The sequence below is a fragment of the Salminus brasiliensis genome, chromosome 18 (assembly GCF_030463535.1).
Source record: "Salminus brasiliensis chromosome 18, fSalBra1.hap2, whole genome shotgun sequence".
In the NCBI taxonomy this organism is placed as follows: Eukaryota; Metazoa; Chordata; class Actinopteri; order Characiformes; family Bryconidae; genus Salminus; species Salminus brasiliensis.
In genome coordinates this window covers 9,363,042-9,381,809 of record NC_132895.1, presented here as the reverse complement: position 1 = coordinate 9,381,809, position 18,768 = coordinate 9,363,042, and the positions used below count along the sequence as shown (strand labels likewise).

Sequence of the window (18,768 nt, the reverse complement as noted above, 5' to 3'; positions counted from 1 at the left end):
ATTTAAACTGTATTGAAGTTGATAAATGTTGATCAAGCACTAATATCCTTGTCATGCTTCAAAAAGCATTTATCACATTGATAAAATAATGTTGCCATATGCTTTTGCAACATGTGCATATGTTGGCCAGATCAGGAGTTCAATTGGCCTGCACTAGTTAATGACTAGTTATGTTTTCAGTGAAACATTATGTGAATTTTTTTTTTTTTTTTTCCCCAAAAAGTGGACCATTGAGAAGTGTCCCAGTGGGCTAGCGTTAGCTACCTTTGCTTCCAGGGCTCTTGCTTTGTTGCATACAAGTTTTGGGCACAAGGCCTCTTCCTCAATGACTGCAGAACAACATGGAGATTACTGTATAGCTGGTCAGATTTTATTGTGTTTTGGCACTGATTACATAATCCTTAAAAATAAATTCAAACTTTTTTTTTTCAGACCTGCTCATAAAACCAGCCATCAAACAGAATGCTGATCAGGCTGCAACCAAACAAGCTGACCACTAAACAGTGTCACCAAACACATTCATGGTTGGAATAGCTGAAACAGGTCAAGTGCATCTGACTGGTTTTCTGTGACAGTGACAATATATACAGTATAATATATATAAATATACACTTTATGGACAGAAGTATTGGGACTCAATGTTTTTTCTAAAACCATGGGTATTAAAAAAGGAAGAGCTTTGTTGTGAGGATTTGTTTCCTTTCTGTGACAAGAGCGTTAGTAAGGTCAGGATGTTGAATGATCAACATCCCACCTCATCCCCAACTCTCCCAGTCATCCCAAAAAATTGGGTGGAGAACTATTCATCATTCTGGAGAACACAGTTCCACAGCTCAATGCTGGGGGGCTTTATACCCCTCTATCCCACACCTGGCATTAGGCAAGGTGCCTATGTTCATGTTTATCGGCTCCAGAGAGTCCTATTCTATTGGCAGTACTTCTCTACAGGGACTAGACAAGCTGTATGTGGATGCGTGCATCTGCACATCTGTATCAGCAATGTGTGCAACTTAAAGTAGCTAAATTATCCATTACAAAGGGGTGTCCATAAATATTTGGACATATACTGTCTATACTTTCTAGTGTTAGTGAGTCGTACGCAAAGAGAGAGAGAGCCTTATAGCCTTTTACAGCCTGTTGGTCACACCAGGAGGACTGAACAGTGGTCAGTGAAATAGCGGACTTTATTTTATTTATTTATTTATTTTATTTAGGTATGAAAATAAAAGTGCCGTGTAAAAGTTGGTGAAGGTAAACCTCTATTTTTGCTTTTTTATTTAATAGAAGGCTTGTGAATTTGCTTTTTTTTTTGCTATTCCTACATAGGGCAAATAGGCCTGAATTGGCACTAATCATTTCATAATGCAGTAATGCAGCCTTGTCTCATCCTCATTTGGCTTTGATCTTATTGTCTGTATCTGTGATCGTTACTATGTCCATCACTTCAAGGTTGACATCAATGGCTGGAAGAAATGCCTGTTCTGTGGCTTCCTCCACACTGTCAGAGTCGTAGTCAGGTTCCTGGGCCTCCTCGTAACTGGCTTTATCTTCGGCTGACAGAGTGAAAGCTTTGTGTCCGTCCTCCACATCACTCGTCTCTTGAACTGGGTCCAGCCCTGGACTCAAGGTCAGCTGGTTTGAATTGGTGCTCGTTGTAAAATCTGTAAAATAAAAATAAAATAAATATTAAACATCATTGTTCATTGGTGGTAGAGCCACAGATAAACACACACATCAACTAGATTCTGTAAATTAAAGCGGCAGGTTTGGTGGAATAATTGTTTATTGTGATTCTCATTAATATTAAGTTGATTTATTTATTGAACATTATTTATATTAGTGTATTTTGTAACGGTTTTGCCACATAAGCCACCTGAGACTGTGCATACAGTAATTTTAAGGGTTTAATCCATTTTATTTTGTCATTTTTTCTGAAGTTTAAAAAAATGTCAGTAAGAAACAATAAAAAAGTCAGGATCCTGTCGTCAGAAACTGATTAAAGATGAATGTAATAAATCAGTCATTGTACAGATATAGACTGGACCTATAAGGAAGGTGGATCTACAATAAAATGGCCAGTGTGCGAAAGTATGACCTAGGAGTTAATAACACAAAGGACTGATGACTGCATCTCATCTAGTAAGATTACCTGTGTCCTTGTGTTCATCGCTGGCATCCCCAGGCCCTGGCTGTTCAGCGCTGTCTGTGGAAAAGTGGCGGGTTTTGAGCTCAGCAGTGTGCCATTCGGCTGGTTCACAATCCACCTCGTCGGTTTCACTCTCTTCCTCTGCAGCCTCACCTTCACTTTCAACCTCTTCTTTCTCCTTAGCTTCTTCACAAGCCTCGTCCACTGAGGAGTCCTCAAATTCTGGGCGGGTTTTAAAAGGAGATCCTGGACAGTTTTCCTCAGAAACAATAAATGATGGTTCCATGGCTATAGCGAGGGATTCGAGAATGGTTGCGACCATGTTTTCCGCCAAAGCTTCAGGCAGGGAATCTGTTTGGTCGTCTGAAACAGATGGATTTGACTTAACCTCAATGGTCAGATTATTCGCACTTGATAAGGTCTCACATTGTTGTGAATCTCCAGCGGGGATGAATTCCTCATTGGTATCTTGAGCATTCATTACATGTTCTTGACAAGATGCACCACTGAATGTGGCTGGGACAGTATCATCTAATTCTTGGGCAGTGTGTGAGGGACCATAGGGGTTTGTGTGTCCACTTGGCTGAACTTCTATCATAAAAGCCTCTGCTGTCTCCTTATTCTTTTCCAAAGCGTCGGGTCTAACACATTCCTCTGTTTCAGTTTGTGTTACTTTGTCAGTTTCCTCTCCAGGCTGTCTTTCTTTTGCTGTGTCTTCCTCAGTAAACTCCACAGCCTTCACTTCGTCCATGTGCTGTTCTCTTGCTGCACTCTCCTCATTCCTCTCTGGTTCAGCACTCTTCTCAAGTTCTGACCATTCTCCTGCGTTTACGTTATTTTCCCAGCTCTCCACTGGTTCTGACTTACTTTGGCTTTCTGCTTTTTTCTCCATCCTTTCTGCTTCCTCAACATCTACACCTGTCTCTCTGTCTTTGCCCATGTGTCCATCTTCACTAGTGTCTCTTTCCCTCCTTTTCTCCTCAGTAGGCTCAGTGTTCTTCACCTCATACTTCGCATCTTCCAGTACTGCATCCTCTCTTTCAAAGCTTTCCTCAACCTCCATCACATTCTTCACCTCATCTTCTACCTCGTCTCTTGCTGCATCCATCCTTTTATTATTTTCCTCAATCTCTGACGCTCTGTTTATCTGGTCCAACTTTCCATCATCCATCATCTCATCTCCACTGTTATTTTCCTCCCTTCTTGCTGATATCTCCTCGCCCACGATCCTGTCTTCTTCTCCATCCTCTTTCACTGTCTCTGCTTCCGTCTCTCTCTCATCCTCCAGTTTTTCCTGATCACTCCAGCTTTCCTTCTTTTCTCCATCCACTGTTTCCTCCACTCCCTGCTCCTGTTCCCCTTGTCCTTCTCCTTCCTTCCCATCTTCCTTCTCTTCTGTCACTGCTTTCTCCTCCTTTTCTGCCTCATCATCTGTCTCTTTTCTCTCAACCAGGATTTCACCAGCCTTTCCTTCCTTCTCGTCTTTTGCCTCTCCATCAACGGACTCGTCCTTCAGACTGGACATCTTAGAAGCTTGTGTAGCAACCCAGTGCTCAGGGTCTTTTTCTTCCTTCTCCAGTTTCACTTCCTCCTCTTTTATTCCTACATCAACTGAGGAATCCTCAAATTCTGGGCTGTCTTTAGAGGAAGATCCTGGACATTTCTCCTCAAAAACTTTGAATAATGGTTCAGTGGATGTCGCAAGGGGTTCAAGAATGGTTGCGACCATGTTTTCAGCTAAAGCTACAGGCAGGGAATCTGTTTGGTGGTCTGAAACAGAAGGATTTGTACCTGGTTCCAAATCTTTAGCTGGGGTGAATTCCTCATTGGTATCTTGAGTATTACATGTGTCCGGGACAGTATCACCTATTTCTTGGGCAGTCAGTGAATGAGCACAGGGGTTCGTGGATCCACTTGGCTGAAGAGCCACTGCTATCTCCTCGTTCTTCTCCAACACTGGACTCACACATTCCCCTGTTTCAGTTTGAGTTACTTGGTCACTTTCCTCTCTAGGTTTTTCATCTATCACTGCATCTTCCTCAGTTACCTCCTTCCCCACTCTCAACTCTTCCTCCCCTTCTCTTTTATCTGCATCATCCCCCTCCTCCTCAGGGATGGATATCATAGAAGCCTGAGCAGTTACCCAAGCTTCCAGGACGTTTTCTCGTCCCTTCTCCTCACTTTCTTTCTCCTCGCTTTCTTCCCTCTGCCCTGTCACTTCCCCCTCTCTCTTCTCTCCACCTTCTTCATCCTGTTCATCCTGTCTCTCTCCCTCTTCTCCTATGGAAATCACAGCCTCCAGGCTGTCGAACTCTCTCATTGGCAGTGCAGGTAAAGGCCGCGATGGAGGTTTAGGCACAGGCTGAGCAGAGAGGATCATGGGAAATGAAACAGCAGACGTGATACCAGGCTGGACTTGAGCTGTGCTCTGGTTGTGGATTAGATCCAGGTCACAGTCAGGATTCTGGGCAACAGAACTATTTGAGTGGGTCTGTGGGTGTGTCAAAATTTCACTGTCTGATTGGTCCAAACTTTGCGCGTTGATGTCTGCAGTAGGTTGTGGTGGTGGAGGAGGGTAAAATGTCAAACCTTCAACTATTTCAGTCAATGAGATTTCAGCATTGTCTGGAGAACATGGCTGGGGAGAGGTGGATAAAGGTGTAGAAGGTGCAGGAGGTGTGGATGTGTGATCTGATGAACATAACTCAGATACAGACTTAGGAATCTCAACCACTGTCTGATCACTAAGGGGTAACAGAGACACCACCGTCTGATTACTAGGTGGGGGTGGAGATGCCACTGTTTCGGCACTGGGGAGTGATGGACAGACCGCTGTTTGATCACTAGGAGGTGATGGAAAGACCTCTTCTGGACCACTAGGGGGTGATGAAGAGACAACTGCTGGATCACCATAGGGAGATGAAATGACTTCGCTTGGGCTGCTCAGGGGTAATGGAGACATCATTATCTGTCCACTAGGGGGTGATGTAGATACCTCTGTTTGATCACTGGAAGGTGATGGAGAGACCTCTCGTGGACCACTAGTGGGTGATGGAGACACCACTGTTGCACTACTGGGGGGTGATGGAAAGACTTCACTTGGATCACTGGAGGGTGATGGAGACACCACAATCTGACCACTAGGGGGTGATGAAAGGCCCTCACTTGGACTACTTGGGGGTGGTGGAGACCCCACTGTTAGACTTTGGGTTGGGATACATGGAGGTACGGAGGGAGATACTGCCATTGAGGACGAGTGTTTGTATTGGGGTTGTGTTTGTGTGGTAGGGGAGAGCGCTGTAGGGCTGTGCGCTGTTGGAGATGAAGGGAAGAAAGGAGAGAGTGGTTTAGGGCTGCAGGGAGACGAAGGGGAGGAGGACGAGGATTTAGTGAAGATGAAGGCGTCAGTAAGACTGCGATGAAACCTCCGGTTAGAACTGACTGTAAAGAAGAAGAGACAAAAGGTTTATATTCAGGAGAACTAATAATCTCTGTCTTTCCTTCACTCTGGCTTCCCTGCTCTCTCACCTCCTCACCTTCCACACCTCTCTCTCTCTCTCTCTCTCTCTCTCTCTTGTCACCTCTCTTTCATTCCTTCTCCTTTTTTTTGTCCTTCCTTTTTCCTCACTCCTTCCCCTTTCTTTGTTTGTTTTCTCTACCTCTGCATCTTTTATTTCTTCCTATAATTTTCCCTCTTTCCCTCCCCTTTTCCATCTTGGTGTTTTTTTTACACCTTTCTTTATCTCTCTCTCTCTCTCTCTCTCTCTCTCTCTCTCTCTCTCTTTATCTCTCTCTCAATCTCTCTATCTCTTTCTCTCTCTCTCTCTCTCTGTATCTCTCTCTCTCTCTCTCTCTCTCTCTCTCTCTCTCTCTCTCTCTCTCTCTTTCCTTTTGTCTGTTTTACTCTCTGTTTCTCCCCACTATCTTTGTCTCACCTGTCTGTGATGGACTGGGTGGTTTTGGCTGTGTGTCTGAGGACGAGGACAGTGAGAGTTGCCTGAAAAACTCTCTCGGATTCCTTTTCCGCTGAGACACCAAAGCTGCTGCCTCCTGCGGGGCATAAACAGTAGTCCACCACCACAGAAAATACTGTACCGTTGTCCAGCAGTGTCTCCATCCCTTTACAAATTAGGCCATAATTGGGATTTTCCATAATAGTAATATTGTTATGCAGAAACCTTGTATCTTAGTTGTTACGATTTGGTGAATATATGATGCTATATGAATCTCACTGTCTATCAGAATTTCATGATGAGGGGACCAATAGAAACGCTCTAAAATGACCTTTTCCTTACCTTTTCCTGTTGTCACCTGCCGTTTTTGGAGATATATGTGTTTTCACAGCAATGATATGTAACTTATTAATAATTCATTTCAAATAAATTTCAACAACATGTTGTCACATTAAACCTTGCATCTCCAAAAAGGCAACTTTACAGGAGAAGGGAAAATCCTTCCTAAATCAGTGTAAAAAGATTTACTTCCAAGGCATTGTGGAGCATTTCTATTGGTCTGTTCAGCATGACATTTTGACACAATGTAAAGACCAACTGCCAGATTCACATGATACCAAAAAAGTAAAAAACAGCAAAATAGAGACACAGGGTTTTTGTCCTGAACGTAACGATATACAATTATTTCATCCTGCAAAAACTCACAGCTGCCTTCTCCACTGATTCTGAGTGTGTGAACCGAAATCTCATCTCCTCCTCAAACTCCTTCTGCTGCTGGGCCTGCCACACACACACACACACACACACACACACACACACACACACACAGAAACAAATACATACTGATATTTATTTATTCAGCACTGCTGTCAAGTGTTGAATTTGCTCCCCAAACAGGTTTATGTCCCATATTCCCTGAACAGGAGTTACCCATTTGAGTTGCTCCTGTTTGTGTTTTTCTGCTTCTGCTTGGGCCTGTATCTGCCTGAAATCAGATACAATCAGAAATCAGATTTTTAACAATCAGTCCCATAAAAAAAAGACTGAAGTGTCTTAATGTGATAGACAGTGATAAAGCCATGCATACTGAACCTCTGCTCCTGTATCTTCTTCAGTTTCTCATTCATTCTCCTCTCTCTCTCCTCCGCCTCCTTCTTTTCCTGCTGCACTCTCTCTCGCTCCCTCCGCCTCCTGTCCTCCAGTGCTCTCCTTCGCTCTTCCTCTTTGCGTGCCTCTTCCTCTCTCTGCGACAAATGCACAAACAGCCTCAACTAGAGTTCTGAATAAGAATGAAGTCATTAAAAGCCACTTATGGCCTTCTGGTAAAAAGAGAATCCACCCCACTTCACAACACTCTCAAATACATTCACTATGACACTGCACTGTACTAACGTGAACTGTGGCGAGAGCTACCTGTAAATCTCATGATGACGTTTTAGGACTGTTCTACGACTGTAGGACTTCTTTACGCATTCTGCAGTCTGCTCTTGGGCTGACCTTGCTAGGACGGCCTGACCTGACCATGCTGGCAGTTGTATATGATTTAGGAAACAGTGGAACAGCTGATTTCTAACTGTTTTGAGATCTTTAAAGCCCTTTTCAGACTTATCTGCATCTATAACATCTACATCTTCTTTCCGAAGGCCTCAGAAAGCTCTTTGGATCTGGGCATGGGGATCCAACTCCAAACAAAGGTTTAAATAAGGCAGGCTCCTCTCTCTAACCATCTTCTAATAATCTGCAGCTGATGTGCAGCACCTGCTTATAATTTTAGACATTTTAGGTAGTAAGTTGTATAAATGTGAAATGGGGGTTCTAACTTTTTACTATAAAAAAATTGCAAATATATAAATAAAAACTTTTTATTTGCATAATATTTATTTATTTATTTATGTATTTATTATTATATATCTTTTATTTTAATTTCTTCTGTTTTATGTGTTAAATTATATTACCTCAATCTTTCAATATCCTTCAAATGAAGATCAAATGTCCAGATGTTTAAATTTGTTAAAAAAGACAAATGGTTTTAGTGGAATGTCCTAAGTTGTGACATTTGTGACACTGTGAATGGATGCTCACCTCTGCTTGAGCCCAGAAATTCTCTCTGTGTGTTTTGCGAATTTCTGCTGCTGCTATCGTCCGTTTATAATTAGTTCCCTGCCGGAACAGGAGGACATTGTGAAGAAGACTGCAATGTGGAGATGTTTTACAGACAAAGACATTTCCCCATAGATTGCTATGCTAGCTTTGTAGCTCCAGTACATTTGTGGTAAACAGAAAATTGTGGAAATTAGAATTAGTTTAGCCGGACTATCCCTTTAATGGATACATAAAAACATGCCCACTGGATCCCATCATACTGATCACAGCTCTCGCACCACTGTCTCCTTCCTGTCCTCTTGTGGCCTAGCCCGTCTGGCTTTCTCTCTATCAATCATCTCCATAACTGTAGAGGCCACTGAAAAAATCCTTTCCTCCGTAACGTCCTCCAGAGACGAAGCAGGGACAAAGAAATGCACCTCCTGCAGGACAGAGAGAGAAACATTTTGACTGAGGGACACTAGACGGTGTGGCAGACCAACACTGATGTGTGATCGTGAGGAATTTCAAGCAACATTATGTAGTATTTTACCTTGCCTGCACTACTAAACTTTGGTGAAGCTTGTCCAGAATTACATATGAAAAGCATATTTCCACCTAAACTTTCTGACTTTCTGATTTCTGTAGGGGCAGAAATGTATTCTCGCATAATGCTGCTTTAATGAAGCAATAGCACACTGTCTAGCTAGGCTTCACAGTTTACCACCCCAGTTGTTTTGCTCTGTCCTGTGGCGATAGCATTAGCATGACTGAACTAAGGACCAATAATGTATGGGCACTCCACTATACGCCTGGCACATGATGTTCATCCCTGGTGTTCTCCATTTAAATTGTTTGAGAGTACATTAGAAGCGACAACGGCACAAGCGACAAAGGCCAGAATACTTAGCCTTAAAGCAGCAATATGGAGAATTTGTATTTTTAGACTGGAGAGTGTAATTCACTGCAGTGAAGACAAAGTGTGCTTTGAACTCCTTCTCCTGTGGCAGATGTGAATATTACATGTTGAGAGACACAGAACCAACCATTACTGTCCTGAGCGGTATGGTAATATTACTGGATATCGGACTCGGGTTACCCAGGGTTACACAGTTACACAGGCAAGACTAATGTTTTACAAAAAGTTACATTGGGCAGTTAGCAATGTGCCGACCCCAGATTAGCAACAACATAGATCTTACTATTACAGTCAGTGGAGCATCAACATGATTTAGCTGCTATGTTATGGTAAGATGTTACATAATGTTGCTTTAATGTGAGTTTACAGTTCCTCTCTTGGCTGGTCCATTCCCGGGGGTAGATAAACCATTATTGTCTGAGGAATCTGTGGACGGTATGTACTAAAGAATAAGCAGGTTTAAAACAACAATAATTACATAGTATATAAATGACTTAAGTGTTTTTACCTTAAAGAAGGACTTGATTGCAGGAACATGATCAACACACTGAGCTCTGCGGTAGTCATCCACTTCTTTTCCCACCTGAAAACGACAGAGAGAGCGCGAAATTGCACTGCTGTAATATAAGGCTTGTTACACTGGGGCTTGTTACATATAAGGCTTGTTACAAGGATTGTTTGTCCAAATGTTTGTGGACACCCCTTCTAAAGAAAGCATTCAGCTACTTTAAGTTGCACCCATTTCTGATGCGCAAATGCACACACACACACAGCTTGTCTAGTCGCAGTGTAGAATTACAGCCAATAGAATAGGACTCTCCGGGGCACCATGCCAGGTGTGGGCTAGAGTGATACAATGCACCCCAGCATTGAGCTGTGGAGCAGTGGAAGAACTGGGTCTCTGGAATGATGGTGGTGTTACATTCAGTACTTTTAGGATGACATGGAAGTTGGCGATCAATCACTATCCTGACCTCACTAAAGCTCTTGTTACTGAATGCAGTCAAATCCTCACAGCAATGCTCCTCCTAAATATAATAGAAATAGACTTCTTCCCTGGACAGTAGAGACAGTTACTCCAACAAAAGCAGGAAAATTTTTTTTTAATACCCTTGATTTCAGAAAAAACAATGACCGAGCATCTCCATATAGTGGAGACAGATAGATGAAGGGTGTAAGTTACCCAGATAATCATGACGATATGGGTCTGTGTCGTCTTCGGCTGGTCTACTCTGCAGAGCCCATAGAGAGGTCGTCTGGGGTGGAGCTTATGAACGAGTTCAGGGACACCACCCACTGAAAAAAACATAATGCTTGTATTTATGGGTTTGTTAGATCTACTGACCTTGTGTCTATGCTTATTAGCCTTTTCATCAGAAACAGCTACTGTCATTTGAATCATTAAAAGGCTTGCCCAAGTTCTCTTATTGGGGTTTAGTGGTGTGTTTGCCCGGCCAAGGAATTGAACCCTAGTCTGCCACGGTGGAGGCAGTGTTGTTGCTTACTACACTACACCAACTACCAGAGTACATATTTACTTTGTAGATTTTGTAGGATTTACCTGGGTAGGCTAGCACCTGTAGTGCTGCAACTGCAACATGACAGTGTCACGGCAAGGTTAAGAATAGGTCAAAGGTGTCAAAAGTATTCACAGTCATTACTCAGGTAGAAGTGTAGATAGGGTTTAAAAAGACTTCTATAGAAGGTGAAGTATCAACTTCAGCTTTTTATTTAAGTAAAAGTGTAAAAGTACTGGTTTTAAGTATAAAAGTAAAACGACCTGTTTCAGCTGTGTAAATGTACATTGAAAATGAATGCATTTTAGTAATATCAAATATATTTTAGGACCATAGATATGTACTACTGAGCATTAACATTTGTTTTATTGACCAGAAAATGTAGTAGTTGCCTATAAGTATTGTAATGGTGCAAAAAGTCAAACTTCAGAGGCATCCATTATAAATCTTTATATTTATTCTCATCCAACCACAATCAAATTGCGCGATTTATCTGGATAGGGTTTTTTTTTCATTTGAACGATGATAAGCCAGAATGAAAACAAACTGAAATTAAATAGGAGTAGTGAGGCTATTTTTGAAAGGTAAGGAGTAGAAAGGACAGATAATTGGGTGAAAATGTAAGTATATAACCAACTTTTCTACTTATGTAAGGTAACGAAGTATTTGTACTTCATTACTTGACACCTCTGGAATAGACCCACCACTCAAAATATCCAGTAGGGCTGTGTATTGAGCAAGGACTTGGCGATGTGATATGGATCCGGACACAGGGGTAACGATTCAATATGTGTCTCATAAAAGCAGCTAATTCGCTTCCCTTTGAGTATTTAAATATACAACATATCCAAAAGTACACAGATGCCTCTTCTTATTAGTGAATTTGGGTACTTTATGGTGTATCCATTGCCTGTACATGTGTTCAATTGTGCACACACAGTGTCAAGAAAATCATTGACCAATAGAATGGGGCACCCTGGAGCAGCTCCATATGAGTCTGAGGTCACCAGGCCCAACCTTAAGGTGTCGGCTAGAGCGGTACAAAGCACCCCCAGCATTGAGCTAGAGCTGCATTCTCTGCGCATTCTCTTACCTCCAGAATCAGCCAGCTTGAGCCGGTTTGTTACACCGTCATATGCGAACAGAGCCCTGTGAACAGAAACACACCAGAGCGAAGCTGTTATAGCGGCGTTATGTGACAATTTGTATTTCTTGCTCCTGGTCTCCACCTACAGTTGAGAAAAGAACTCACACTTTGAGCCACCCCTAAAGGGCATGCTTTACAGGCATTTCTGGACAAGCGATACAATACCATCACTGAAAGTGAAAGAATCATGTGGACTATTGGCTCAAGTCAGTGTTACCCAGTTCTCACAGGCATTGTCCTGCCTGCTTCACCAGATTTACATAGTGCCGTTAGCAGCGTGCTGAGCCCAGATCAGCAGTGATCGAGTTGCTATTCTCCCTGTTAGAGTCAGTGGAGCATTACAACAAATCTGACTTCGCTGCAGAACCCGAATCCTGACAGTGTATATAAACAAGTGTGTGTGTGTGTGTGTGTGTGCATGCAAACACGTATTGCACTTCTCTATCCTCTTGGGTCTCCTGTAATCTGCTCACACCCAAAACAAAGGAACCATTCTGTAAACTACTACGACCTATTCAGCCGTCAGAATGAACATTGTAGAAAGTTCATCAAGATTACAGAAACCCCCCAGCCAGACATTTAGCTGACATAACCCCAGGACCACATTCTGTGAGTTCAGGATTAGCTCAATTATGTTTGTATATTCTCATAATCAGTCCAGAATAGCTGGAGTAGTCTCATGGGCCTTTAATCCTTAGCAGAGTGTAAAGCAGGGGTACCTAAACTTTTTGTCCTGGGGGGACAGGGGCCAAATCTACAACACACCAAGAAACAAAGTCGGTATGTAGGTGTTAATAATGTCAAAGTATAATTTTACACTATATGTTGTTACAACTAATACTATTACTCCACTACTTCACTTTCTGACATTGTGCAAAAGCATTCTGGGCCTGATTGAAAGGTTTAATGGCAAAAAGCTGCAAAACATCCCACAGCAGTTACTTTGCTAGTATTTGATATAGCTGTATGAATAGGCCAATGTCAAAATGAGCCTAATATACTACATGGACAAATGTTTTTGGACACCTGCTCATTCATCAAGTTGATCCTACTTCTTCTGGAGTAATTCCCCCTCTTTTCCAAAAAACTCTCTTCACTAAATTTTGGAGCACTGCTGTGGCAGCATGGAGCCAATAGGTTCATATTTATCTGCTTCAGAGATATTCTAATGGCAGTACTTCTCAAAAGGGGTGCATTTGTACATCTGTGCCAGCAATGGGTGCAACTTAAAGTAGCTGAATGCACTCATTAGAAGGGGTGTCCACAAACATTTGCTTTAAAGCTGTTGAGGCTTTGGAATGTCTGTCTAAACAGCCTATTAACTGAATTATCATAGACTCAAACAAAGCGAAGGGCACACACACATCGACAGGAGATGTAGAAAGAGAGGAGGGAGTGGTGGCGGAAGACAGCCCCCACTCCCACCAAACTAGACTGTTTACTGTCAGCCTCTGATAAGCGCAGTGAATACAGCACAGTCCCTAAAGACCACCAGCCGTTTCTGAGCTATTCCAATAACCATTGTCAGTTTAACACTCAGCAAGCAATGGCCAGGTCAACCTTAAAACCCTCAAAACATGGTCATTTACCTTACTATTAAGAGTTATTACTGTTATTTTGCTACAGTAGAAGTCTTCAAATCTGGACCTTGAATCCAGTTTCCAGACCTGGACTTTGTAATCCATGGCGGGTCTGACACTACATGGCCAATTAATGACCTTAGCTGTTCCAGAGAGAACCAAATCAGGACTGGAAACTGGATTCATGGCCCAGATTTGAAGACCTGTGTGCTGTGCTTTTAAAAGGTAATGACATAATTATGTTAAAAATTGCATTTTCATGTAATAAATTGCGTTGACTTTCTGTATCAACAGGTTTGAGAATCATTTTATGTTTTTTATTATTAATTTCAATGCCAAACATGACAAAATTCTTAATTATGGATGTTTGTTTTTCTTTTAAAAAACAAACAAACAATACAGCAATACCTATTTGCCAAATATGATTAATAATATTGTAATTACACTAACAAATTGACACTAACTGATTATAAAACCACATAGACGAGTCAGATCAGAAAAAGGCCAAAAGTGATCAGATCCATTATACAAAAAAGCATATATGACAAGATATTTTACAATACTTAGGTTTTTGAGGCAGTGGTGGCTCAGCTTAGAGCGCCAGACTACTGATGACAGGGTTGAGGGTTTGGTATCTGGGCTCAGGAAGCTGCTACTGTTGGGCTACTTCGAGCAAAGCTCTTAACCCTCTCTGCTCCTTGGATGCTGCAGCAATGGCTGCCCACTGCTCTGAGCACATGTGCTAACTGTCACTGTATGTGTTTGCTAGTGTGTATGTAAGTATGTAAGTATGTATGTATGTATGTATGTGCCAAATGTAATCTGTGGAACTTTAATATATATGAAATATAACTTGTGTAGTTGTGAAACATATTTTACACACACACACAAATGGATTTCTGTTGCATAAGTGATAAGATTCCACTTTTTAAGTAATTTAATATATCACTCAATACAAGTCTATAGATGTAATGCATTTTAGCCATATATAAAGTCATGTTATGAATTCTACATATAGATTATATTTTTTATATTTCTTAAGCAGGTTTTCTGACCTTGCATCGTAATAAAATCTAGGAAGATGCTTTCCGTAGAGTTACATTCAAGGTCAAATAAGTACTGCACCATTTTATAGGAGCGGAGAGAAAGAGAGAGTCTATGGCAGTAGATGTTTAGAGACAGAACGTCAGATCTGCACAAACTCACAGATGACTGAGGTGGGGCAAATTACACCACTTAGGACCATTTCCTGTCCCCTCTCCACACACTGACCAAACAAGGAAACACACAGACACGCATACAGGGAGTTTTGTTGACATGCAACGACATTCTTTCTTTTTAAATGTGCTTCCGTTCGAGACATTCTCCCTTTTCAATGTGTTTTCTCCAACAATCAACAATACACTGTGGCACAAACAGGAAGTGCTCAGACTAAGTGTGTGTCCACTTTAGTCATGCCCCTTGATTGAATGTGACTTCAGGGTTAAGTTTAGCGTAAACTTGCAGGACAATTGCATCTACAAACGATGAAAAAGACAAATCTCTGTCTCAACCTCTGTGTTTCTTTCCAGGGTGACCCATTAAATACACAAATTCATGTTTAACCCCTACTGGTCTCATCACTGACCCTGTTGAGACCCTGGTAGACAACCACTGAGACTAACATGGAAAAAAAACCTTTTTGGTTCCCAGTTGCAGACTCCACATGGCAGGTTATCAGACTTATGTACTACTGCTGATACTGCTACCACTGCCAGTACTACTTCTGTACTAACACCACTGCCAGTACTACTTCTGTACTAACACCACTGCCAGTACTACTTCTGTACTACTACTACTACTACTACTGTACTGTACCAGTGCCACTACTACTACTGTACTACTACTACTACTACTGTACTGTACCAGTGCCACTACTACTACTGTACTACTACTACTACTACTGTACTGTACCAGTGCCACTACTACTACTGTACTACCACCACTGCCACTACTACTACCACTGCACTACTACCACTACTACTACTTTACTACCACCACTGCTACTATTACTACTAGTAGTACTACTACTGTACTACTACCACTGCTACTGCTACCACTACTACTGTACTACCACCACTGCCACTATTACTACTACTACTACCACTGCACTACTACCACTACTGTACTACTACCACTACTGTACTACTACTACTGCCACTACTACCACTGCTATTTTACTACCACCACTGCCACTGCTACTACTACTACTACCACCACTGCTACTATTACTACTAGTAGTACTACTACTGTACTACTACCACTGCTACTGCTACCACTACTACTGTACTACCACCACTGCCACTATTACTACTACTACTACCACTGCACTACTACCACTACTGTACTACTACCACTACTGTACTACTACTACTGCCACTACTACCACTACTATTTTACTACCACCACTGCCACTGCTACTACCACTGCACTACTACCACTACTATTTTACTACCACCACTGCCACTGCTACTACCACTGCACTACTACCACTGCACTACTACCACTGCACTACTACCACTCCTACTACTTTACTACCACCACTGCCACTATTACTACTAGTAGTACTACTACTGTACTACTACCACTGCCACTACTACTACTGTACTACCACCACTGCCACTGCTACTACTACTACTACTACCACTACTGTACTACTACCACTACTACTGCACTACTACCACTGCTACTACTACTACTACTTTACTACCACCACTGCCACTACTACTACTACTTTACTACCACCACTGCCACTACTACTACTACTTTACTACCACCACTGCCACTATTACTACTAGTAGTACTACTACTGTACTACTACCACTGCCACTACTACTACTGTACTACCACCACTGCCACTGCTACTACTACTACTACCACTACTGTACTACTACCACTACTACTGCACTACTACCACTGCTACTACTACTACTACTACTTTACTACCACCACTATTACTACTGCTACTACCACTGCTACTACGACTACCACTGCTCCTGTACTACTACATATACTGCACTATCACTGCTACTACTCCTACTGCCACTTGTACTAGCTACTACTAGTGCTACTACTACCACTGATACTACTACTGCCACTACTACTATGGTACTACTAGCTACATCTACTGCACTAATACTTATAAATAATTTGTGCAGCACCTTTTATACAGATATATAGACCATTGAGAAGCCAGGGACATTACGAAATGACTCCAAAAAACTTCCTAACGCTACTGAACACGATATCTGGGTTGAGAATGATTAGCTAATAAGTTTTGTGTCTTTGTACTGTCAGAAAGAGCAGAGCAAAGACCAACAGTGCAATGGAGCAATAGCTAACTAATTACAGCAGTGTTATGAGTGTAAGTAACGTTAAACACGTTAAACAAGTTTCATAGCTAAATAAAAGGCAGTTGATTGAGTGTGTGTTATTGGGTGGTAGTTTTACCACAGTTAGCTCGCTATCTAGCTAGTTAGCACTACCCCACAGTATACTTGCTATTTAAATATATATATATAAATATATATATAGCCTCATGTAACCATATAACGATAATCTCGCTGCTTTGTAAAAGATTTAGTCCTGAAAGCGTCGTATAAAGCTAGTGCCAGGTACTGGCAGTCACCAGGTTAAATGCTGTATATTCTGCCCCAGTGCAGCGTGTAGCAGAGTGGCGCAGCGGAAGCGTGCTGGGCCCATAACCCAGAGGTCGATGGATCGAAACCATCCTCTGCTAACAGTTTTCATCTCCGCTATTTTATATTTTTTAACACTTTCAAAAAATATTATTTAATACTAGTAAACTGTTGCTACGTTTTATACAACACATTTTATAGTTAAAACGTCACATTCAGACACTGGAAAATTCCTCAAATTCCTTGTAAATGCCCATTTGAAAATAAAAATAAAAACACATTCTCAAAGATTTGTAATCTATAATCATTATTACAGTAATTTTACATCCTGAACAAAAGAAAAATCATTAAACATGCTTCAGGAACCTAATACACTACCTTAACAGTCTACCTAATGTCAGGCAACATCTGCAAAAAACATCTGCAAAGCATTTTTAATCATGTAATCATGCAATTATGTAAAGTAATTAGTAATTAAATTGACAGTAGATTTGATAAACTCACATATACAAAAAAGCAGTTCTTACATTTCTCTGTGAATAGTTATCTGTCTAGTTATCAGTAAAATGCTGCCATTCATACCAGTTTGTGGAGGTTCGAGGGTTCAGCACATCTTCTTTAGCTGTTACCAGAGATAAATTATAGGTGTCCAGATTGATATCCTTACTGGACTTCATAGTGATGCTGATTTCCAGCTGCCTGCTGTAGTCCGCTATCCGGAAAACTCAGAAAAAAAGGTTGAAAGGGTTTTATAGCAGCCCGGTGTGGCCCTCCTGGACTGAGCGTTAGCCTGCAAAGTCGTTTACTCAGACATGAATAAAGCAAAGCTCCAGTCTTCCTGTGGTTAAAATAGCAGGCATTTGTGAACTCAGAGGAAGCTGAGGGGGAAAAAAGGGCTTTATCAAGCCACTCCTACCGATTTGGGATAAAAATTGCACTCTGGAGGGTAAAAAAGGTCAGCCATGGACCCCTCCTCCTTCCTTTTTATGTGAAAACTTTGCTTCAGCTACTAATCTTTGCTTAAAATCTAATCAAATGCAGGGGCACTGGTTAAATATTACAGAATAAGAGGTCGAGCCTCATTCTTGGTTGTGGTTGGATGCAGGTAATAATTATAAGATGGTCTAATCGAGTTTCAGCTGATGTTTACTATATACTATATGTATTTCTTCTAAATGGGCCAAAAATATACTATAAATACTGATGTGGTTATTTATCAGTAATTCAGAAGGGACAAGAAACATTATGGCTTGCCCACTTCCCATAACACTTATAATAAATATATTCAGATCCATGCTGACATATGTCAGACAGAAGGAACGAGAGCTCTAATCCTGGTGGTTTTCCTTCAGATTATTCCCTACACACACACACACACACACACACACACCAGTCGTCCTGAGTCAAATAATGTTTTAAGTGTTTTAAAGTCTCTAAAAAAGGTGAAAGAGAAGAAATAAGTGGTTGGAAAATAGGGAAAAGGGTCTTCAGGCCTTTACACTGCGTAGAACAGACATGCGCTGGCCGAACTGAGCAGAGATTCTGAGCACTTCACTCAGATAGCAGTGTGTTGTCTCGTAGTTCACACTGTTTCGACTCCAGGACCGCTCGCAGAACAGCAAAGAAGCTTCCCTGCCACTCAGGGCCACCTCGTCTTACAGCAGTCGCCACCAGAATACTCACACGACCTTCACAAGAGTCCCGTAACAGCATAAACAGCCTCCAAAGCTGCATGCTCCTGTCATTG

General features: G+C 41.6%; 1 protein-coding gene across 1 annotated transcript; it reads right to left on the bottom strand.

Annotated features, from left to right (window-relative positions):
* Window positions 1-386: 386 nt before the first annotated feature.
* On the bottom strand, window positions 387-17,846 carry LOC140539631 (uncharacterized). The gene is made up of 12 exons (XM_072662374.1): window positions 17,604-17,846; window positions 11,711-11,766; window positions 10,284-10,396; window positions 9,609-9,683; window positions 8,481-8,624; window positions 8,182-8,259; window positions 7,192-7,343; window positions 7,030-7,084; window positions 6,805-6,879; window positions 6,082-6,196; window positions 2,150-5,587; window positions 387-1,661 (listed from the first exon to the last, which is right to left on the bottom strand). The coding sequence occupies exons 1-12, from the start codon at window positions 17,696-17,698 to the stop codon at window positions 1,390-1,392; spliced, it is 4,668 nt and encodes a 1,555-aa protein (XP_072518475.1). The 5' UTR covers window positions 17,699-17,846; the 3' UTR covers window positions 387-1,389.
* Window positions 17,847-18,768: the final 922 nt, after the last annotated feature.